This window comes from Corythoichthys intestinalis, chromosome 13, assembly GCF_030265065.1.
Source record: "Corythoichthys intestinalis isolate RoL2023-P3 chromosome 13, ASM3026506v1, whole genome shotgun sequence".
Classification (NCBI taxonomy): Eukaryota; Metazoa; Chordata; class Actinopteri; order Syngnathiformes; family Syngnathidae; genus Corythoichthys; species Corythoichthys intestinalis.
Window position 1 is genome coordinate 5,995,401 of NC_080407.1, and position 24,316 is coordinate 6,019,716.

The window sequence follows — 24,316 nt, forward strand, 5'->3', positions numbered from 1 at the left end:
CACCCACTCGCCATCAGTAAAAACGAGCAATGCTACGTCACCCACACATTTCGGCGAGGCACTTTCGACTCGACGTAGTCCTTTGGAATTCTGCCACTGAAACATCTGGAACGGCCGGCGTCTTAACATCCATCAAAAGGTATTTTATATGTATATTGCTCACCGTTTTAAAATAAGCATCGTTTGTTTTCAAACGCTGGCTCTTGCAGGCATGCGATTTATTTCCCCCCAGTGAATGAATGTTTACTACACTATTATTGTCGTGGAACTAGTACGAAAGTGCTACCATAGTGATCAGCATAGTTTCAACAAAAACTGCAGTAAAATTAAAAATGCATTGTTTATTAGATTATTCTTACCTAAATAAATGTTGAAACAACATTTCCAGATTCAATGCCAGTTAAATACAACTATGTTGAGAATCAATTAAACAAAATGCAGTGCTGCCTTGAGATACGAGGGGCCTGATAGACAAGTTTTACTGTTTCCCAGAAATTTAAGAGGCAAGCTATTGTATTGTAAGTATGGTCAGGGACATAAGCGGATTTTAAAGGGTGGCCAGCCCCCCCGGTGGCCGAAAAGTGTCATTGCATGTAATTGACTTTCCTATATATATATATATATATATATATATATATATATATATATATATATAAACTGTAAAGCAATAAAACTGCATGAAATGAACAAAAAATATATATTTTTACAATGGGTCAAAGTTATTTTTCGAACAGATCACGTGACTAGCACCTTAGACGGTCATTTGCTTTGCATATAATTTTCATTGAAAAAAAAAATATTAGGGGAGGGCAATTTTATTTTTCAAAAGATTTTTTTCTTTGATTGAAAATATTTTTTTTTACCGTAGCAAATTTTTTGAGGGATTGAATGATTGAGACAAAAATGCCCTACCCTTAATATGGCCCAAACACAAAAAGGATTGCTTCAATCAAAGACACTTTTTCAATGAAAAATTAAGTGTTCAGATGCAAATTTTTCAATCTCAAATATTTTTTCACATTCAAAAACTTTTTCGATGATTGCATTTTTTTTTTTTTTGATTGAAGTGATTTTTCTCTTTAAACATATAAAATTTTTAAGCAACTTATTTTTGATTGAATAATAAAGACAACAATGTCCTAGCCAAAATGTCGCCCAAACACAAATCCACATTACTAAAAAGTTGCTTCAATCCAAAAAAAAAAATTTTTTTTTTTAATTAATTTAATCCAAAAAAGAAAAAAAAAAAAAATCAAAGAAAAATAGCTTTCACATGCTTTTTTTTTTTTTTTTTTTAAATTTAATTTATTTTTACATTCAAACACATTTTTTTTAATTGAAGCTATTTTTTCTGGGGTTGAAAATATATATTTTGATTGAATAATAAAGACAAATCTACCTCCATATGGCTCCGCCCAGAGGATACAATTTTTGACGGTGGTAACTACATTGGCACGACACCAGCGGGCGTACCATATTCAATGAATGACGATCTTGGCAAAAAGTTGTTTTCCGAAATTTCAAGGTTCGCGGTGAATCAATAACAGGCACACTTTTGCTCAATAGACCATGTTTATTGATTAGAAAATGCAGAATAAATGAGATTTATTGATTACAATCCCACAAGAGCAAGATAAACAAGTATCAACAAATGTCAACGATGACACTAGATTTGAGTTTGTCAACCCCAGAATCCCCGCGTTACCGTAAAACGAAATGTCCCTTAGCCATGAAAATCGCTTACCGTGACAAATGAGCGGGGTACCAACACACTCCGGTAAGGCGGCGAAGGAAGTCCGCCAGCGGATCACGTACGGATCGCCTGGCTTTGTTCCATCGCCGCCTAACCGGAGCGTTGGCTCCCGCTCATTTGTCACGGTAAGCGATTTTCATGGCCAAGGAACACCTGGTTGTGCTGTAACGTAGCACAGGTATTCTGGGATTGACAAACTCAAATCTAGCGTCATCGTTACCCTTGTTTTTGATGGTTGTTTCTTGCTCTTGTGGGATTGTAATCAATAAATCTCATTCATTCTGCATTTTCTAATCAATAAACATTGTCTCTTGAGCAAAAGTGAGCCCGTTACTGATTCACCGCGAACCTGGAAATTTCGGAAAACAAAAGTATTGCCTAAGCAGCCTGATTTAGAATTCCCCTCAAGAATGATGGGAAACAAAAACACTCATTGTCAACTTAATATTATAAATATTCTTGTAAGTTAATTTTATTCCTGACACTGCGTTTCGGGGTCATCAACATATTGTGCCCCCCCTGCCCCAAAAGTCAAAACTCCACCTATGGTCAGGGAATGAATTAAACTCATATCACAAGGCACAATCTTAATGGTGTAACGCGTGTCAGGGCAAGATGAGTGCATAAAAGGTAAAAAAGGGAGCACTTATGCACTTTTAATAGACAAAAAAAATAAATAAATCCAGCTCAACAACTCGTCACTCGGGAGTACAACGGAGCACGCACACATGATCACACTTGACTCCCCAAAAAGTAGGTAGCAACTGAAGAAGAAAGTGAAAATACAACATAAAGAGGAGCCACCGTGTGGTGGATGTCCTAAGACAGAAACAGGATCACAGAAGTGACCGTTACAACAGATTTTTCTCAAAACCGTGGATGTCTTTTTCCTCATGTGAACTTCAAAAAGTCATTTTGCTCATGTTAGGGTGACCATATTTTGATTTCCAAAAATAGGACACTCAGCCCGACCTCAAGATGCTTGAATTTTACTCGAAGTTCACTCAAAGATGCCTATATCACTAATATATTTAAAGTGTGCCCCCTCACTCTGGATGGAAAAACACAGTTTGAAAAAAATAAAATTAAATAATAATGTCAAAAAAGTAATACATATATATATATATAAATATATATATGTATTAGTTTTTATGGGTATAATGCAGACCCATGGAAAAGTAGTCCAGTCAATACACATACATACAGTAGGCTTATAAATTACAATCACGACAATTGCCCTTGACAAATTGTTATTCCCATTCAATTGATATTCTTATTCAATGTTCTAGATTGCACGCAAACAATAACCGAAATAAACTGACAAACTATTCAACCAGCATGTTTCCAAACGTAGCAGTTCAAAACTACGTTTCCCATAATGCCTAGCGTGGTTTAGCTTACTGATAGCTAGCTGAGGCAAAAATCTAACTTTGCTATAAAGGTTTACAATCATCGGCAGCGCAACAATGCGACACCAAACGGGATTTTACAGTCAAAGCTTCGACAGAAGTCAACAGTTGCCATTATATACGTATTCATCGTAAAAAACTTAACAACTGGGCAGGCGTTGTGGCCAAATCATCAGCCTAGTAGATGGCAGTAATGCCTAATGATAGGGGTAAACTGCCAACAAAAACAAGAACTTCTTCTTCCCTCTCTACTACTAGGAGCCATGTCATCGCATGCATGCGCTGCCACCCAGCGGCCGGAGGAATTCTCTTCAAATTGGAAAAAATTGGAAAAATCATAAAACCCGGACATTTTTACGAATTTATAAAACCCGCCCGGACAACGAGAATACTACGTGAAAGTAGGACTTGTCCGGGCAAAAGAGGACGTTTGGTCACCCTAGCTCATGTGAACTTTTGACCCTTTCTGTTGTCTATTATGCTGTTGAGTCAAGCCGCCATTGTGTTGCTCCAGATGCGAAAAAGACATCAGCTTGTAGCCAGATAATCCCCCCAGTAAGTCATGTCGTCACGTCAAGGTGTTCAAATGGCCCGAAAGGACCCGTCTCGGGGTGGGCCGGGCTCTGTAATTACAGCCAGACCCGAGTTCAGCGGCGGCATCAAGGGAGCGATTGTGACGTAATGTTTTTTTGGAAGGTCTGCGGTCCACGACTCCCCATCGCTCTGAGGCATTCCTCAGGGTATTAAGTCGGCTTTATCCTGTCCTTTAGCTCCAGGTTGTTAGGAAAGGAGAGTTTTCTTTTCCACTCAGCGTGTGGAAAGTCACTAGTGCACTGTAATCTCCAGACATGAAATTTAACACCTACGACGTTTCAGCCACGATGCCGAACTGGGGTGGAGGCAACAAGTGCACGGCGTGCGGCGGGATGGTGTACCATGCAGAAGAGGTGCAGTGTGACGGCAAGAGCTTCCACAAGAGCTGCTTTCTCTGCAGTGAGTATTGTGATGCGACAAAGACCGGGTCCGACAAAACACGTGCACGGGACGGGCAGGGAGGGGTGATGAGATCACGCCGGTACCAGTCGGAGATGCTGCCAAGATGCTACATCATCTCACAAAGGCGGATCTGTCACGTGTGTAGATGATGAGTAGTTGGACTGTTGTGATTAACCATTGTCCGTATCTATTTTTGTTGTAACAGTCATGAAATATTGTTTGTCTGCATGTCATCAGTGGTATGCAGGAAAGGCCTGGATAGTACCACGATGGCCATTCACGACCGAGAGATCTACTGCACGTCGTGCTACGGCAAGAAGTACGGTCCAAAAGGCTACGGCTACGGCCAGGGTGCCGGCACGCTCAACATGGACAAAGGGGAGCGACTGGGAATCAAACCTGAGCAGTAAGCAACAATAAGAATAATACAATTCATATTATGCAATTTTCATCACATCTCTACCATAAGCAGATTTTAAGGGGGGGGCCTGGTGGCCGAAATATGTCATTGCATGAAATTGACCTTTTCATATATATATAAAACTTGTAAAGCAATAAAATGCACAAAAAAATTAGGGCTATCAAACGATCGTGTTAATTCCAGCTTAAAAATTAATTAATCGTAATTAATCGCAATTCAAACCATCTATAAAATATGCCATATTTTTCTGTAAATTATTGTTGGAATGGAAAGATAAGACACAAGATAAGATGGATATATACATTCAACATACGGTACATAAGGACTATTTGTTTATTATAACAATAAATCAACAAGATGGCATTAACATTATTAACATTCTGTTAAAGCGATCCATGGATAGAAAGACTTGTAGTTCTTAAAAGAAAAATGTTAGTACGAGTTAGAGAAATTTTATCTCAAAACCCCTCTTAATGTTTTCGTTTTAATAAAATTTGTAAAATTTTCAATCAAAAAATAAACTAGTAGCCCGCCATTGTTGATGTCAATAATTACTTAAACAATGCGCATGGATGCTGAAGCCTATAAAATCAGTCGCACCCAATGGCCAGCAGAGGGAGGCAAAACTCCATAAAACACTACACGTGAGCGTTTCACTGTGTATTGTCATTTAAATCTCTCTGAGTGGGGCATCTGCGTTAATTGCGTCAAATATTTTAACGTGATTAATTAAAAAAAATAATAATAACGCCCGTTAACTCGATAATTTTGACAGCCCTAATATATATATATATATATATATATATATATATATATATATATATATATATACACATACACACACACCGTTTGAGGTTGAGCTCAGGTATTTTAATTTTTCATGTTCGTTATCCGATTACTCGATTATTCGAAATACGTAGACCATCGATGAATCGACTACTAAAATATTCGATAGCTCCAGCCCTATTATAAATATTCTTTTAAGTTAATTTTATTGCTGACACTGCGTTTCGGGGTCATCAACATGTTTTGCCCCCCCCGACCCAAAAGTCAAACTCCGCCTATGACCTCTACTAAGAATTATTGTTCTCTTCATTCATTGCCGTGAACAATACGCAATAATACCTCCAAGAATGTTATTGTGGAAAAATAAGCAAAACATACACCTAGCCAGATTGTTTATCCGACCACTAGACATGGTTATTATTATTATTATTATTATGAAAGAGTTTTCTTACATAACAGGCTCCACTGGGCTCACAATGGGCTACATTCAGGAATGGTGGTAGAGGCCTCTCAGCTCCAGGGGACTACATTACACTCATTATCTACTGTCTAATCGGACCCCTCTACCGACAGGTCGTCATGTCACAGGCCCACCACTAACCCGAACCCGTCCAAATTCGCCCAGAAGTTCGCAGGATCGGAAAAATGCGGTCGTTGTGGCGACTCCGTGTATGCAGCGGAAAAGATTATGGGCGCGGGCAAGGTGAGCTCATCTTAAATGTAGAGTTACTATATGTATTCATTTTTTCCTCTCCTATTATAATTACCAACCACAGCATCCCCAAAATACTCACCTTTTCAATTAGGGTCCAATGGCGTACCGCAAGCAACACGTCACTTTTGCTCATTAATAATCATGACGTTAGCAATTGTGGCTAGGCGGGTCAACATCCCGTTTGTCCCCAATAGTAAAATGAATGGAAATAGTGTACGAAGGAGAGCTAAACCTACCAATTTTGTCCGAAAATGATGTCCCTTGTGCCAAATTCACATGGTAAAGATGTGGAAGAACATACAAATGTTCAATTAAAGAGATGGCTTGAGTGTCGAGGGCTTAAAAAAGACGGGAAAAAGAGCAGACACCTTTTTCTTAAGCCACTGACAATGACATTCTCCTCTTTCAACAATCTATCCTTTACCACCATATGCCCTGTCTTTCTTATATATTATATCCACTGGTTGTCTTACGTCTCTGACTGTTCTTGGAGGCAATTTACATTGCAATTTTTATGTAACGATTGCAAATGCTACTCGGTAACAGCCAACGAATGCTTTTAATTTTTTCAATAATAACAAATCTTAATTCTATACTTTAGTTCCACTTTCCCCTTACTAAATTTGTTTTTTAACAACAGAAAAGGTAACAGTGGCAGTCAGATTCCATTTTAATTTTTTTCAGGTCATTCATTGTCAGACAGAAGCAGCACGGTAAAACGCCATACTAGTAAATGAGTAAAAAATATCAAAAGGGGTTACATCTTCGTCCTCTGAAGGACCATGACCCCCAACAAAATGTTTACTGCCTATGAAATGTGAATAGCTTCACCTTGCTGGCATTAAACTGGTCTTTTGGACGTCCGCGCAAGTTGATCCATTCTCCACATTTTTTCCTCCGAGGTTTCTGTTTTGGGAAACGCATGAAGAAAACATCCTTCATATGTCGTAATGTCTAGAGTTGTTTCTACAAGTTCCATATCAGCAGTGCTTGATCAGCATGTTCTTTTTTGAAAGATTAACGTAGAAAATAAGCAGAATAACATGGTTTGTATGCGAGGGCCAATGGCGTAGGTTTGCATAGGGACGGTTGGGACATAACACCACCAACTTTTCAGGATGATCAAATTATCCCCACCAACTTTCAAGCAACCTTATTTGCATTATTTAATGACTTCAGTTATATAGGTCATTTAGATTGTCTTCCTAGATGTTGTAAGGATAGAATTGCTCCTACCATAATGAAGTGAATTACAGTACTTTCATTATGTTCAGACTTACACTGACCCCTTTTCACTCGCTGAATGTGCCAGTCCATTTTTCCCCCTCAAACGCACATTTGATTGGCTGACACACACACACACACACACACACAAACACACACACACACACGCGTTCACAGCCCGACAGATACCACCTCCCCCGCCCCCTTCAAACATGAGGGATATTAGAAGTTTTTTTCCGCCTGCAGCAGCCACTGTAAGTAATGTAAAAAGATGTCAATGTTGTGGATGTGGGGAACACTCCACTAATTTTGCTACTGCTACAGTGCTTCAAGTCGATTTTACTCACTTAGATTTCTTGAAATAAGAAAAACAGCTAGCTGAAAATGCAAAAAGTTTGTATATTTAACCTTAAAAGAAAAACTTGTTTGTCAGAAATGTTCTTAGTTCAAGAATATTGTTCAAAACATTATTTAAAATTTTTGTTTTCGTGGTTTAGGTGAAAAATTACCAACTTTTAGATATATGGTCTTAATACAAACAAATAGTAATGTTTACTTAAAGTAAGTGGAAGAATCTGACTCATTCATCTGTTAACCAGCCTTTAACACTCAAAAAAAAGATGGAGAAAATTATTTGACTAGATTTAACAAAAATTAACAGATTAAAACGTTATAAATATGCAGTGTGAAAGTTAGTATAGGTCAATACAGATTTATTTTGCATTAATCATTTAGGCCAGACATGTCCAAAGTCCGGCCCCGGGGGCCAAATGCGGCCCGTGGTCAAATTTCATCAGGGCCCCCAGCCTCTGTCATAAAATCAATAACGTCTGGCCCGCACACAGACTTAATAAATTGGTCAGCAGTACTGCTACCAACATATGAGCTAGCTTACACACTAAATGCTGCTCCTCATTTACCCACTAAAAGGCAGCAGCACTCTAAGCAACATTACCCCATGTGACACTTTACTCCTAATTTTCTAAAATGGCAACAATTAACAAAAAAAAGTTGACTGCAATGGCTGATGCTTCAAAATTGGACTACTTCTTTTCTAAAATACGCAACAACTGTGTCTGCCTCATTTGCAAAGAGACAGTTGCCGTTTTTAAAGAGCTCAATGTGAGGTGATATTACCGAACAAGACACGCTGACATGTACGACAAGATTACCGGGAAGATACATAGCGAGAAATTGAAGCAACCTGAGGCTAGTTCAATTTCACAGCAGCAGTATTTCGCAAGAGCCCGAGAATCGAAAGAGAACACTCCAAAGGCTAGTTGCGAGACTGTTGAAATTATTAATTAAAAAAATAATAATAACAAAGCAAATGTGACACACAAAATGGCTTGCTAAAATTTGCTTATATATATTGTTCTACGTACGGGACATCAGCCAAGGTCGGCCCCCCACATTTTCACCACACCAAATCTGGCCCCCTTTGCAAAAAATTTGGACACCCTTGATTTAGGCTATCAATTAATTAGGTTCATAATGGTGAGAAACGTAGCCCTGAGATCCTTAGGATGTCACATAGTCTAAAAATGAGAGTAGCAACAATATGAAATGGTAGCAAAAATGTATCAAATGTGAAATATAAATCCGCTATATTTACAGTGGAAAAAAAACCTAATCCCTTTGTAAACCGTTAGCCTGTTATATCGGTGAAATTAAAAAAAAATTGGGACCCATGTTTTTTTTTTTTAGATTAACAACACTGATAAATCAAGTAAAACAAGAAGTACAGTAAACCTACCTAAGATTTCTGTAGTAGAGACTCCAGCCACGGAAAATCGCCCCTTAAAATCATTAAAAGAAAAAAAATGTCTATTAATTGACTTCATGCTCATGCTCCAGTAATAATATCACCTACGAATTTTCTGAAAATTCGGTTAAATTTGTGCTGAAGACCTCACTACTTCGTCCACGTTTTCCTTGTAGCTCTTTTCACTCAGCTGTCACAAATGTATTTTAAATGTCCGCCTTTTTTTTACTTGATGGGAACCAATCATTGCCGGAGAAAGTTCCCCGACCCAAGATGGCTGTTATTGATGTAGCCCTGCCGACTCTGCCTTTCTACTTCTAGGATCATCTAATAACAAAATGATCGCGACACTTATTTTTCTAACTACAATTTGAGTGGTACGCAGGGGTGATAGTGGGCCGTAACGGTGCTTTGATCCCGAAAATATTGCGCAACTGTCAAAACGTCGTGTTCAAAAATCTGCCAGGCGAGCACACACGCATCTCATTTCCGAGAAAACAATATACCAACGTCAAATTCCCATACTACGACGGGGGCGGCGGGGGACTACGGGAAAGAAATTGGATTATTACGGAGGGGTAATGTAGCTGTAAGCCGCTACGCACTTTACGTACATGTACATTAGCTGGGACCTACGACGTAGCATTAGCTTAAATGCATTTATTCATTCTGAATTCATCCTGAATCGGTTGCATTACTATACATCCTTTATTGAATAATAATTTGATGTAGATGAGGCAAAATATTAAGTTAAAATGAAAGTTTTGCATTTCGATGCGAGGAAATGAGGGAGAATAAAATTCAAGAGATGGAGGTTGCCGTAACTGGTGGTTTTTTTTACTGTTATTTTTTCAAATCATTGGGAAAAAAAATCAATTTTGATTGAAAATCAAGTTTATGTATGCCTTGTGACAGTATGTGTAGGGCAGTAGCCTAATGAATAGGGTTTTGACAAAATATCGAAATGGTGATATATCGTGATACTTTCTATCCCAAAACATTATCGATATGCTCCTGCCAAGAATCGAGATATCGTTTTAAAAAGGTGTTAATGTTTAAAAATAAAAATAATTTTAAAAAATCAAATTTAAAAAAATGGAATCATGAGAAACAAACAAAGAAATAATAATCAAAACACATCTCTAGTATTTAGTAGCACCCCCTCTAGCTTTTATGACAGCTTGCAGTCACTGTGGCAAGGACTTGATGAGTATTCTTCATCAAATTGGTGCCAACATCCATGCAGGTCGGAGCCTTGCTGTGGACCATATTTTTCCATTTCCACCACAGGTTATCAATAGGGTTGGGATCTGGGCTATTTGCAGGCCATGACATTGACTGGATGAGTCTTTCTCCAAGGAATGCTTTAACAGTTTTAGCTCTGTGGCATTATGCATTGTCATCTTGGAAAATGACATATTTTCAATTGAAGGGATAAGAAAGCTGTCTAAAATTTCAATGTAAACTTGTGCATTTATTGAAGATTTAACCACAGCCATCTCCCCAGTGCTTTTGCCTGACATGCAGCCCCATATCATCAAAGACTGAGGGAATTTTGATGTCTTCCTCAGGCAATCATCTTTGTAAATCTCACTGGAATGGCACCAAACAAAAGTTCCAGCATCATCACCTTGTCAAGAGTCAAGAATCTGCATTGTACAAGGTGTCAAATGTCAAGAATCTGCATTGGACATGGTGATGATGCTGGAACTTTTGTTTGGTGCTGTTCCAGTGAGACTTTAAATGGCCCAAAATTACCTAATCGCCATGACATTGACTGGATGAGTCTTTCTCCAACGAATGTTTTAACAGTTTTAGCACTGTGGCATGATGCATTGTCATCTTGGAAAATGACAAACATATTTTCAATTGAAGGGATAAGAAAGCTGTCTAAAATTTCAATGTAAACTTGTGCATTTATTGAAGATTTAACCACAGCCATCTTCCCAGTGGCTTTGCCTGACATGCAGCCCCATATCATCAAAGACTGAGGGAATTTTGATGTCTTCCTCAGGAAATCATCTTTGTAAATCTCACTGGAACGGCACCAAACAAAAGTTCCAGCATCATGACCTTGTCAAAAGTCAAGAATCTGCATTGGACAAGGTGTCAAGAGTTAAGAATCTGCATTGGTCAAGGTGTCAAGAGTCAAGAATCTGCATTGGACATGGTGATGATGCTGGAACTTTTGTTTGGTGCTGTTCCAGTGAGAGCTTAAATGGCCCAAAATTACCTAATCGCCTGGCATTGACTGCCACTGACAGCCATAGACGTTCAATCCGTTTGAAGTGGGAGGGTGGCAGCGAATGAACATTCGTTCATTCGCTGCCACCCTCCCAGTTCAAATGGATTGGACGTCTACTAGTGATAAACTGATTCCTGTCAGGTCATGTTCGTGATAGTGTTTCATTACTATGCTATTTACATTTGCTTGGTACAGGGTTAGGATCTCCCTGGCATCAGAAAAGCGCTTTAATATCAAATGTCATATATCAAAATCCCTCCTATGAATGCCTTTGTGATGATTTTTGCCCACAGCCGTGGCATAAGAACTGCTTCCGCTGTGCCAAATGCGGCAAGAGCCTGGAGTCCACCACCCAGACGGACAACGAAGGAGAAATCTATTGCAATGGTGACGTCAGTTGTTTTCAATTTTTTTAGTCTGTGTTTTTGCCTCCCACAATGCAAATTGCCTAGCATCAACTTTTTAAAATGTAAGCATCATCATTAAGCTTACGCCTACAGTGCTGGCCAAAAGTATTGGCACCCCTGCAATTCTGTCAGATAATTCTCAATTTCTCCTAGAAAATGGTTGCAATTACAAATTTTTGGTAGTAATATCTTCATTTATTTTGCTTGCAATGTAAAAACACAAAAGAGAAGGGGAAAAAAAATCATTATCATTTTACACAAAATTCCAAAAATGGGCCGGACAAAAGTATTGGCACCCTCAGCCTAATACTTAGTAGTAGGGTTGTTCCGATCATGTTTTTTTATTCCCGATCCGATCCCGACCGTTTTAGTTAGAGTATCTGCCGATCCCGATATTTCCCGATCCGATTGCTTTTTTTTTTGCTCCCGATTCAATTCCAATCATTCCCGATAATTTTTCCCGATCGTATACATTTTGGCAATGCATTAAGAAAAAAATGAATAAAACTCGGACGAATATATACATTCAACATACAGTACATAAGTACTGTATTTGTTTATTATGACAAGAAATCCTCAAGATGGCATTTACGTTATTAACATTTTTTCTGGGAGAGGGATCCACGGATAGAAAGACTTGTGACTTTGTATATTGTGATTATATATTGCCATCTAGTGTATTTGTTGAGCTTTCAGTAAATGATACTGTAGCCATACCCAAATGCATGATGGGAAGTGGAACCATGACTGTGCGTAGTGCTGCCAATTGATATATCTTCTCTGCGTTGGGATATAACATAAGGTGTTAGGAAAAAGATCAATTACTACCTTGCTTCCCCACATTGCTTCCCATGATATTTCTAATCATAGGGAGAGGGATTGTAAGGCTTTAGTCAAATAAAAAAAGGCTCCAAAGGCTGCCAAAATTCACTCTACTCATTTTACGCTGCCTTTTAGCTGTCTATATAGGTAAAACGGCGCCATTATAGATTGAGCGCGACAATGCGAGAGTGGGTCTTACAGCGCATGAATGAATTGCGTTAAATATTTTAACGTGATACATTTTTTAAAAAATTAATTACCGCCATTATCGGGCTAAAATTGGTAATCCTACCTTAAGCCTAAACTAAAGACTCTGGATGAGTGTAACATATTATGTCTATAACGTTAAATAGAATTAGAAAGCGATTTAATTAAAAATATACTGTACATATATTAAAAAAAGGCATGTCCGATATTTTTTTGTCGATTCCGATACTTTGAAAATGACGTGATCGGGACATCTCTAGTTACCGGTTAATATTTTTTGGTGTAAAAAATATCCCATAATACATACAATAGAGTACAGCTGCGGCTTATAGTCCAGTGCGGCTTATCTATGAACCAATGCCGCCGTCGTGCCAAATTTGGTGAGCGGCGGCTTATAGTCAGGTGCGCCTTATAGTGCGAAAATCACGGTAATTTTTTTCCCCCATTCGCTTTGTGTTCGTTCATTGCAAGCAAAATAAATGAAGATATTACAACCAAAGCATTTATAATTGCAATCATTTTCTGGGAGAAATTGAGGATTATCTGACAGAGTTGCAGGGATACCAATACTTTTGGCCAGCACTGTACCATGTGACAGATCAAAAGTATGACCATGAAATTTAATTTCCACAAAATGTCCCACCATCAACTACAGTGGGGAGAACAAGTATTTGATACACTGCCGATTTTGCTGGTTTTCCCACTTGCAAGCCATGTAGAGGTCTGTAATTTGTATCATAAATTCTCTTCAACTGTGAGGGACGGAATGTAATACAAAAATCCAGAAAATCACACTGTATAATTTTTAAATAATACAATTGTATTTAACTGCATGAAATAAGTATTTCATACATTACCAACTAGTAAATATTTCGGCTCTTAGTTCTTTTTTAAGAACGCCTCCTGTTCTCCACTCATTACCGGAAGTAACTGCACCTGTTTGAACTTGTTACCTGTATAAAACACACCTGTTCACATGCTCAAACAAACAAACTCCAACCTCTCCACAATGGCCAAGACCAAAGAGCTGTGTAAGGACATCAGGGATAAAATAATAGACCCGCACAAGGCTGGGATGGGCTACAGGAAAATAAGCAAGCAGCTTGGTGAGAAGGTAACAACTGTTGGAGCAATTATTAGAAAATGGAAGAAGTTCAAGTTGACGGTCAATCTGCCTCGTTCTTGGGCTCCATGCAAGATCTCACCTCGTGGGGCATCACTGATCATGAAGAAGGTGAGGGATCAGCCCAGAACTACACGGCAGGACCTGGTCAATGACCTGAAGAGAGCTGGAACCACAGTCTCGAAGAAAACCATCGGAAACACATTACGCCGTCATGGATTAAAATCCTACAGCGCACGCAAGGTCCTGCTGCTGAAGCCAGTGCATGTCCAGACACGTCTGAAGTTTGCCACTGACCATCTGGATGATCCAGAGGAGCAATGGGAGAAGGTCATGTGGTCGGATGAGACCAAAATGGAACTTTTTGGTCTAAACTCGGCTCGTCCTGTTTGAAGGAAAAAGAAGGATGAGTACAACCCCAAGAACACCATCCCAACTGTGAAACATGGAGGAGGAAACATCGTTTTTTGGGGCTGCTTCTCTGCCAAGGGTACAGGACGACTGCACCGTATTGAGGGGAGGATGGATGGGTTAATGGATGGATGGATAAGTTCGATTTTTTTGTGATGTATCAAATACTTATTTCATGCAATAAACGCAAATTTATTATTTAAAAATCATACACCGTGATTTTCTGTTTTTTTTGTATTAGATTCCGTCCCTCACAGTCAGGGCCGACCAAGGCCATTTGGGGGCCCTAAACAAAATAATGCAAAGGGGCCCTTATTTTTGGCCCACCATTTCGTCACGGTGTGCTGTGAAACCCATACATGCAATCCAACCCATACGTCCATATTTTGTATATTAATCAGATTTGGTTGCACTGCATACTTCAAATTTCTCACCCCAAATGATTGTCAGAACTTACAGTAGATAGCGCCAAACCTTTTTCTAAAAGAGGAAAGACGTTAAGGAAGAACTTTTATATTTTTAAGCTTGTAATCAAGTATCAAAACTCACAAAAGCCAAATAAAGCAAACTGTAGTAAACAAAATAGAATATATATTAAACAAATGCCAGATTGGGGACCCCCTAGTGGTCAGGGGCCCTAAGCAGCTGCATAGTCTGCGTATAGGCTGGGCCGGCCCTGCTCACAGTTGAAGAGAACCTATGATACAAATTACAGACCTCTACATGCTTTGCAAGTGGGAAAACCAACAAAATCGGCAGTGTATCAAATACTTGTTCTCCCCACTGTAAGTGATTTCAAGTCAAATGTCTTTCCATTTTGGTTGTCTAAATATCTCCATGTTAACAAAACTCAATTTCATTAACTGTACCGGGGACAGCAAACTGTTTACGACCGTTTGCTTGTTTCTGACGTGTTTGCAAGCAGTTCCAATTTCACACTGACGCCAAAGTGAGATAAGAAAACCAGGCCAAAAAAGGACACACACACATTGGAATCTCACACATACTCTAAATGACAGTGGTTGCTGTGCATCACGAGGGAAGCAAAGACTCCAGTAGCTTGAAACTGAAAAATGCCATTTTAGAACCCAACTAAATGTGCTCTTTGTCTGTACAGCTTGCTATGCCAAGAACTTTGGCCCGAAAGGATTCGGTTTTGGTCAAGGAGCAGGCGCTCTGGTCCACGCCGACTGACAACGCCGTCGCCTCAACTTGTTTGCTTTTAATCCTTCTCAAATAAAACACTTCATCCCCCAAAATAAAAGTTCACATCTGACTGTATTTTATTATTAAAGCCATTAAAACTGAACCATGCCCGTAAGTTCTACATCTGAAGCAAGTTAAAGTGATGTGGGCAGAGAAAGAGGCACTGGAAATCATAGTCTTGTTAACCTGTGTATGCATTTGTATATTCTGTATTCCCAGACCACAACCGACTTTTTTGTTGGAAGAACTCGTGGAAACGGGGGCTGTATTTTGTGTATTGATGGGCGGTGCCCTTTGCATGATCATATTTCTGCTTTTAAAAAAGAAAAAAAAAAATCATCTAGTGTATTTGCTTTACAATTTGTACATCCAGTGGTATAACAAACCCGGCCATATGTGACATTAAAAATAATACAAAAGAAAACGGATGAATACAGTCCACAAGCATGGAATATAATACACAGTTGAAGGGTTCACGTGACACTGGATTTAAAGGTTATGAAAATAAATGTAACAGAATGCACTTGCCAATATATAACATTGAGTATATACAGTGGGCCTAGGAGGGCATCATACATGCAAGTGTGGGACACCAGTGTTGGACATCACTAAACGCTACAGTCACTTCATGTCCTTTCGTCCCCCTCAATTTGAATTAAAAAGTACACTGACAAACAAAAAAAAGTTCCAGGTTATTTATGTACACGTTCTTTACACTCGCCGCCTCACATAAAAGTAAACAATGGGAGGGAAAAGGTGCTGCTGGGCCCTTTTTGTTCAATAACAGCCAGAAAAAAAAAATCAGTGCAAGTTTGTAGGCAGACAAAAAAAAAAACGTACATAAGACTTGATAGCTTTTTGATACAAACACATGGAATGAACCTTCCTGTCCTATAATCCATAATAAATATAACAACTGACAGCTACAGGTATACACTTAAAAAAAAAAAACTACTCCGCTAAAAAAAAATGATGTAGCAGTTCATCGATAATTTAAAATAAATAGACCTGTGTCACATTTGATTTTACGTAAGGATATTTGCCGGTCCAGAGCTCTTGATAAAAAGACATTCCCTTACCTGTAAATAAACACTTAAATAAAGTGAAGAGGGGATACTGCAACTGCATCTCTACTCGTACCAGAGGTGCTTTCATTTTATGACTTTTGTTGTCCATCTCCCTCAAATAGTGGCGACAAAGGGGGAGGGGGGTATTGCCCCTTAGCATGCTAATCCTCGTGTTTTTTTGCGTGACGGTCCGAACAACAGAGGACACCCCCCAAGATCCACTCTCTTACACGAGCTGGTAGCCGGAGCCCGACGTCTGGTCGTAGTCTATTGTGTACTGCGTGGTCCAGTCGACCGCCACGGGCCGGATAAGGCCGCAGCAGCGCACCTCGAAGAAGTCGATGAGGTTTCGGACGCAACCGTGGCTGCAGAAAAAGGGCGCACAAACATCGGTGAGGCATGACTGCTTGGTTATTTTAATAGATGTACAGTGGGGCAAATAAGTATTTAGTCAACCAAAATTGTGCAAGTTCTCCTACTTGAAAAGATTAGAGAGGCCTGTAATTGTCAACATGGGTAAACCTCAACCATGAGAGACAGAATGTGGAAAAATGAATGTGTAGCGCACCACCCCTCCCAATTTTTTTTTTTTGTGTGTGTTTTTTGTGCTCAATGTATTTATTCAGATTAAGCATTGGAAAAAGATAAATATAAGACATATTTTTATCTCACTTTTTCCTCCAAAGTGATTTTAAAAATGTATATAAATAAATGGGTTTTAAGCACTTCAAATGTCATCATTATTATCAGTTTAAAAATAACTGTCCAACCAAATCATTTTTGAACAAGAATAAAGTACTGTGGTAGAAAAATGCTTGGCTTTATTGAATGCTTCTGTTTATCTACCTTAGCTGTGACTCTTGGAGTTACATGTAGAAATTTCAAACTCCTCATGATCACTTCTGCCTTTTATTTTATATGTCTCCAACGTCTCCACACACACACACATTCATTCCAGCGCGGCTTCGTTGCAGAAACTGTTTAACAAGTTAAATGATGATTGACACATTGCTCCGCTTTGATGATCAAAGACAACGAGCATCGTTAACTTTAATAAGCAAGTGCTGCAGTTACTGTGGGAACAAAGGGCTGGGAGAGGGAGGGTGTGAGGCTGTGCGCAGAGCAGAAAGCAAGGCGTATGTGGATTAAAAAAATAAAAACTATCGCACGTGCTTGCCATGGGACTATCGCCCACGCGCACATCACGATGTTTAAACGAGATATCGTTCAGGCTAAATGTGTACACATCCACTATATGTAAAACTATGGCCAAGAATGGTGTTCATGGGAGGACTCCACGGAGGAAGCCACAGCTGTCTGAAAAAAAAAACATTGTTGCCCGTTTAATGTTCACAAAAAGGCACTTGGACACTCCACAGACGTTTTGGCAAAATATTTTGTGGACTGATGAAACCAAAGTTGAATTGTTTGGGAGTAACACACAACGTCATGTGTGGAGGAAAAATGGAACAGCTCACCAACATCAACCCCTCATCACCACCGTGAAGCATGGCGGAGGGAGCATCATGATTTGGGGCTGTTTTGCTACCTCGGGGCCTGGACAACTTGCAATCATTCATGGAAGAACTAATTTAAAAGTTTATCAGGACTTTTTGCAGGAAAACCTGAGGCAATCTGTCAGACAGTTGAAGCTAAAAAGAGGATGGATGCTGCAACAAGACAAGAAGTAAATCAACTTCAGAATGGTTTCAGAAGAACAAAATACACGTTCTGGTGTGGCCAAGTCAAAGTCCGGATTTGAACCCCATTGAGATGCTGAAGACAGCGATTCAAGGCAGACATCCCAGGAATTTGACTGAACTAAGAATGGGCCAAGATTAGTCCTGATCGATGTGCCGGACTGATCTTCAGCTACAGGCAGCGTCTGGTTGAAGTTATTGCTGGCAAAGAGGGTGCCACAAAATATTAAATGTGATGGTTCACTTACTTACTGTTGAGGTAATTATCGAGGGTTTCTTGATTAAATATTTGCTTGATTGATTGAATATTTGCTTGTGCTCATATATACCATAAATAATACATATTGCCATATTTTTCTCTTATTGATATAACCAGTAAATGATTATTGCTTGCTATACTGGGTTGTAGTATAATGTTTAAGTGTTACAAAGAGTAAAGAGGGTCGGGATGACAACTGCCTTGCTTCATGGCCGCATAATTGCGTAACTAGACCTTCCGAGACATCTTCAGCACCTGGCGTCTGGACTTTCGTCTAGACGTTCGAGGACAATTTTCCATTCGAGGACATCTTCCATGGCCGCAGCGTTGCATAACTGAAGTGTCTGCGTCATTCTGACCGTTGTTTACATGTGCCTTTGCTTACACACGTGTATTTAGTTAGTTCCACCTACATGCTCACACATAGCCAACCAAAATCACATGGGTGTCTCCAGCTTGCTGTCCCCTCCCTCAGGGCGCCACCCTTTCTGTGTTCGGACAAACCCCTAAATAAAAACAGCAAGGAGGGTTTTTCCTTAGATCAATTTTGGGGACTATACAGCATAATCTAGCATTCCTCTGTCTAGTCCCTCTTTTGCTCTCCTTGGCCAAGAAAACTGAGTGTCTTCTCTCCTTATTTTTGGGTAATTTTACATATGTCTACCTAAGGGTCTATTTTTGAACTTGACACTTACCCCCCCCTTCTGTCATTGTTTGCATACTATCCTCATTAAAATATGAAAAACTACAAATGTTTGGGTGGTTTTACTTAAAGCAGACAGTTTTTCCATCTGTGTGATCACATTTGATGGTGATTATTTGCAGAAATGTGAGAAATTCAAAAAGGTTAAGATACTTTTTCATACCACTGTAAATTAGGAAGCAGAAATATGAAAAAGCTGTCAATGTGATCTTCACTGCACTGCTTTTGTGTTTAACGTTTCCAGAAAGTGAAAATGCAAATAAAACATTCAGCATTGTTGCACTACCTCAGTTCAAATGTAGAAACCATAACGTAATAAAGTTTTGAGTGGCCAAACGTGTACTTATGGCAACCACAGGGAAGTCCCGTTAAAATCACCATCTTTGTAAAATTACAAGCAGTGCCTGACCACACGGTTGCAGCTGCGAGAGACAAATTGTATAGCCGAAAGCCCGAATCCTTTAATACTTACTTGAAGGGGCTTTCGATGGACGTGGCTGTCACTTTAAAGTGCTTGTACCTCCGAGCGTTCATCCTCTCATTGGTGGTGATTCCGAGAGCGGCGATCTGGCGGGGAGAAAAATGCAAGGTCGGCGAGTTGGCTTGACGGAAGATGACGTATAAAAAGAAATGAGGCGAGCGGACCTGATAGAGTTGACACATGATGAGCACGGCCACCCACATGAAGTGGAAGACGCTGTTGAGGAACATCCAGAACATCCACGGCGAGCACGCGGCGATCTGGGTCAGGTAGAGCCAGAAGCCGTCCTTGGCGTAAGTGGTGGCGCAGTGAATTCTCCAGTCTGCGGAAAAAGTACGCACGGCTTGAAAATAAAATTGATTTACAGGACAAATAAGACAGAAAACCCCAGTTTTGATCTCCCTCAATTTTTGCCATCAGCCTCCAAATATCTTTGAAATATTTGGAATTCTAAATTCAAATGAATTAATATAACGTCGCCGAGACAGTTTCGTGGAAGCGCTTACAGGAAATGCAGCCGTACATCATCCAGCAGATCATGCACAGCAAGAAGAACAGGTAACCCATGAAGTAGCGGTGGTTCCCACTTCCTGTGGACAGAAAAAACAAAAACTTCCTTCTTTTGTGCTTTTGTTTGAGTTGAAATGACAACTCATACAGAGTACTGTATACAGTCAGTGGCAGCCAAAGTTACTAATACTTCAAAATAGGTAATAATACTGCTTTTTACTAGGGCTGTCAAACGATTAAAAATTTTAATCGAGTTAATTACAGCTTAAAAATTCATTAATCGTAATTAATGGCAATTCAAACCATCGATAAAATATGCCATATTTTTCTGTAAATTATTGTTGGAATGGAAAGATATAACACAAGAAGGATATATACATTCAACATATGGTACATAAGTACTGTATTAGTTTATTATAACAATAAATCAACAAGATGGCATTAACATTATTAAAATTCTCTTAAAGCGATCCATCGATAGAAAGACTTGTAGCTCTTAAAAGATAAATGTTAGTACAAGTTATAGAAATTTTATATTAAAACCCCTCTTAATGTTTTCGTTTTAATAAAATTTGTAAAATTTTCAATCAAAAAATAAACTAGTAGCCCGCCATTGTTAATGTCAATGATTGAATTTCCCATTCATTTCTCATGGCATTTACTTTGTTTAATGCCATTGACGGGCATGTTTCTCCATTGTATTGATGCCAATGTACTTGCTTTCCATTGACGCCTATGTAAGTCGATGCCATTGACAGCCATGGACGTCCAAAAATTTTCCCGTTCATTTTCAACGGGGAAAAAACAACATTTCCCCAAATCAACAGAAAATGACCAGATATCAATAGGACGTGTCCCCCAAACTTCCCCGCTTCCATTATAGAGGGTGCTGCCATTGACGGACATGGACCTACAAATTTTCCATTCATTTCCAATGGCATTTCCTCATTTTAATTTCATAGACGGGCATGTTTGTCCATTCTATAGATGCCAATGTACTTGGATGCCATTGACGGCTATGAACGTCCAAATTTTTTCCCATTCATTTTCAATGGCAAAAAAAAAACAATGTCCCCAAATCAACAGGAAATAACCAGATATCAATAGGACACGCCCCCAAATGACCTGATATGATCAGGCCACGCCCCCCCAACTGTTCCCAAATGACCTTATATGATCAGGTGACGCCCCCTAAATGTTCCCAAATGACCTAATATGACTATGCCACGCCCCCAAATACTCCCAAATGACCTGATATGAATAGGCCACGCCTCCCAAATGTTCCAAAATGACCTGATATCATTATACCAGGCCCCGTAAATGTCCCCAAATAGACAGGAAGTGACCTGATATTGTCTCCGAATGGTCCCCAAACTAACCTAGGCTGGGGCTAAGCTCTGTATCTCCACATGGCAAAGACCAGAAGTAATTTCTCCCGAAATTGCAGTTTCTAGTTACACAATGCTCATGGGTGCTGAAGCCCATAAAATCAGTCGCACCCAAGCGCCAGCAGAGGGCAACAAAACTAAAAAAAAAAACACAAGTAACAAGAGGACATTGCACTGTGCTGTCATTTTAATCTGTTTGAGCGGGGCATGTGCGTTAATTGCGTCAAATATTTTAACGTGATTAATTAAAAAAATTAATCACTGCCCGTTAACGCGATAATTTTGACAGCCCTATTTTTTTCCATGTACTAATGCAGTCCAACTGTATTTTAATACCGTAATTTTCCGACTATAAGCCGCTACTATTTTCCCCCTCATTTTGAATCCGGCAGTTTATAGTCCAGTGTGGCTTATTTTTTTATTTATCTGGAGTAATAGGTAACACTTGATTTGACAGCGTTTCATAAGAAATTATGACATGACACTATCATGGGAATTACTAAATGCTTATGACAGATGTCATTCAGTGTCATCTAGCAAATGATGTCACTAACTCCATTTATGTCCAGCTTGGATCTTTTACATCCATTCAAGGTAGCCAGGTAACCAATTACTCTTACATTCTGGTAACAGAGTTACGAACTCAATTACTTTTTGGGAGAAGTAATGGAATTACTTTTTTTAAGTAAGATTAACAACCAGAATCAAAAAATAACTAATAACTCGCCATTGTTGATGTCAATAATTACACCTCTTACTCATGGTGCTGAAAGCTATAAAATCAGTTGGACCCAAGAGCCAGCAGAGGGCGCCAAACACCAAAAAACCAGTAACAAGCGGACATTACACTCTGCTGTCATTTTAATCTGAGCGGGGCACGTGCGTTAATTGTGTCAAATATTTTAACGTGATTAATTTAAAAAATTAATTACCGCCTGTTAACGCGATAATTTTGACAGCCCTACTATTTACACGTCTAATGTGGCTTTGTGAGTGTTTCCTCATTATTATGGATAATCTATCCTGCCTACTCTGAATCAGTACAGCAGGAGTGTTATCTGTTTCCACTTCATCCGGACCATCTGGTTCTAGAAGCCCCCTGGTGCTCCTAGTCCTTACTTCCCCCCACACTCCCTTTTCCTCTCAATTAAAAGCTCCACTATCTTCTACGATCACAACGTACCCACGCAGTTGCCCACCCAGGGGCAGTGGTGGTCAAACTTGGCGATGCAGCGATTGCACACAGCGCAGTGTTTGGACCGGATAGGCTTCCTTATCTGGGAAATAAATAAATAAATAAATGCATTGATGTGGATTTTTAATTTCCTACAGTGGTATGAAAAAGTATCTGAACCTTTTGGAATTTATCATATTTCTGCATAAAATCACCACCGAATGTGATCTGATCTTTGTCAAAATCACACAGATGGAAAAAAAAGTTTCTGCTTTAACTAAAACCACGCAAACATTTATAGGTATACATATTTTAATGAGGATAGTATACATACAATGACAAAAGGGCGAAAAATAAGTAAACCATCAGATTTATTATTTTGTGCCCCCCCTTGGCAGCAATAACTTCAACCAGACGCTTCCTGTAGCTGCAGATCAGTCCGGCACATTGATCAGGACCAATCTTGGCCCACTCTTCTCTACAAAACTGCTGTAGTTCAGTTAGATTCCTGGGATGTCTGCCATGAATCGCTGTCTTTAGGTCATGCCACAGCATCTCAATAGGGGTTCAAGCCTGGAAATGAACGAGTTGTTCTTCTGAAACCATTATGAAGTTGATCTACTTCTGTGTTTTGGATCATCGTCTTGTTGCAGCATCCATCCTCTTTCAGCTTCAACTGTCTGACACACGGTGTTTTCCGAAATTTCCAGGTTCGCGGTGAATCAGTAACAGGCACACTTTTGCTCAATAGACTATGTTTACTGATTAGAAAATGCAGAATGAATGAGATTAATGATTACAATCCCACAAGAGCAAGCAAACAAGTATCAACAAATGTCAACGAGGACGCTAGACTTGAGCTTGTCAACCCCAGAATCCCCGCGTTACCGTTACAGCAAAACAAAATGTCCCTTTAGCAATGAAAATCGCTTACCGTGACAAGTGAGTGGGAAGCCAGCAACACTCCAGTAAAGCGGCAAAAGGACAAAGCCAGGCGATCCGTACGAAGTCCGCTGGTGGATTAAGTACGGATTGCCCAGCTTTGTCCTTTTGCCGCTTTACTGGAGTGTTGTTGGCTTCCCACTCGTTTGTCACGGTAAGCGATTTTCATTTCTAAGGGACAACTAGTTGTGCTGTAACGTAACGCGGGGATTCTGAGATTGACAAACTCAAATCTAGCATCACGTTACCATTTGTTTGCTTGTTTTTGATATCTGTTTGCTTGCTCTTGTGGGATTGTAATCAATAAATCTAATTTATTCTGCATTTTCTAATCAATAAACATCGTCTTTTGAGCAAAAGTGTGCCTGTTACTGATTCACCGCGAACCTGGAAATTTCGGAAAACACACGGTGTCGGGTTTTCCTGCAAAACATCCTGATAAACCTTTGAATTCATTCTTCCATTAATAATTGCAAGTTGTCCAGGCTCTGAAGCGGCAAAACTGCCCCAAATCATGACATCGACAGTTCTTCACAGTGGGGATGAAGTCTTGATGTTGGTGAGCTCTTCCATTTTTTCTCCACACATGACGTTGTGTTACT

The 24,316-nt window shown here is 39.5% G+C and overlaps 2 protein-coding genes across 4 annotated transcripts in view; one reads left to right on the forward strand and one right to left on the reverse strand.

The window, feature by feature from the left end:
• On the forward strand, window positions 1-15,560 carry csrp2 (cysteine and glycine-rich protein 2). 3 transcript variants are annotated; one of them, XM_057854388.1, is made up of 6 exons: window positions 1-139; window positions 4,039-4,155; window positions 4,396-4,564; window positions 5,939-6,068; window positions 11,608-11,706; window positions 15,402-15,560. In XM_057854388.1, the coding sequence occupies exons 2-6, from the start codon at window positions 4,044-4,046 to the stop codon at window positions 15,522-15,524; spliced, it is 633 nt and encodes a 210-aa protein (XP_057710371.1). In that variant the 5' UTR covers window positions 1-139; window positions 4,039-4,043; the 3' UTR covers window positions 15,525-15,560. The 3 variants fall into 3 exon arrangements, with proteins under 3 accessions (XP_057710371.1, XP_057710372.1, XP_057710373.1); XM_057854389.1 differs by having other exon boundaries at window positions 11,608-11,701; XM_057854390.1 differs by lacking the exon at window positions 1-139 and having other exon boundaries at window positions 4,154-4,295.
• zdhhc17 (zinc finger DHHC-type palmitoyltransferase 17) overlaps window positions 15,044-24,316 on the reverse strand; it is a 24,678-nt gene continuing 15,405 nt past the window's right edge. Inside the window, exons 13-17 of the mRNA XM_057854387.1 lie at window positions 22,782-22,875; window positions 20,207-20,290; window positions 19,865-20,022; window positions 19,692-19,786; window positions 15,044-16,922 (exon numbers count right to left, since the gene is read on the reverse strand). Of these exons, the coding sequence (XP_057710370.1) occupies window positions 16,784-16,922; window positions 19,692-19,786; window positions 19,865-20,022; window positions 20,207-20,290; window positions 22,782-22,875 (570 nt within the window). The 3' untranslated portion in view covers window positions 15,044-16,783. The remainder of the gene's footprint in view (window positions 16,923-19,691; window positions 19,787-19,864; window positions 20,023-20,206; window positions 20,291-22,781; window positions 22,876-24,316) is intronic.

What these genes read in the sequence shown, in the direction of transcription:
- csrp2 (XM_057854388.1), top strand. Translation starts at nt 4,044, where the DNA reads ATGCCGAACTGGGGTGGAGGCAACAAGTGCACGGCGTGCGGCGGGATG. An exon ending in CTGGGAATCAAACCTGAGCA is followed by an intron (nt 4,565 to 5,938) that starts GTAAGCAACAAT and finishes CTCTACCGACAG; the next exon opens with GTCGTCATGTCACAGGCCCA. An exon ending in AAATCTATTGCAATGGTGAC is followed by an intron (nt 11,707 to 15,401) that starts GTCAGTTGTTTT and finishes TTGTCTGTACAG; the next exon opens with CTTGCTATGCCAAGAACTTT.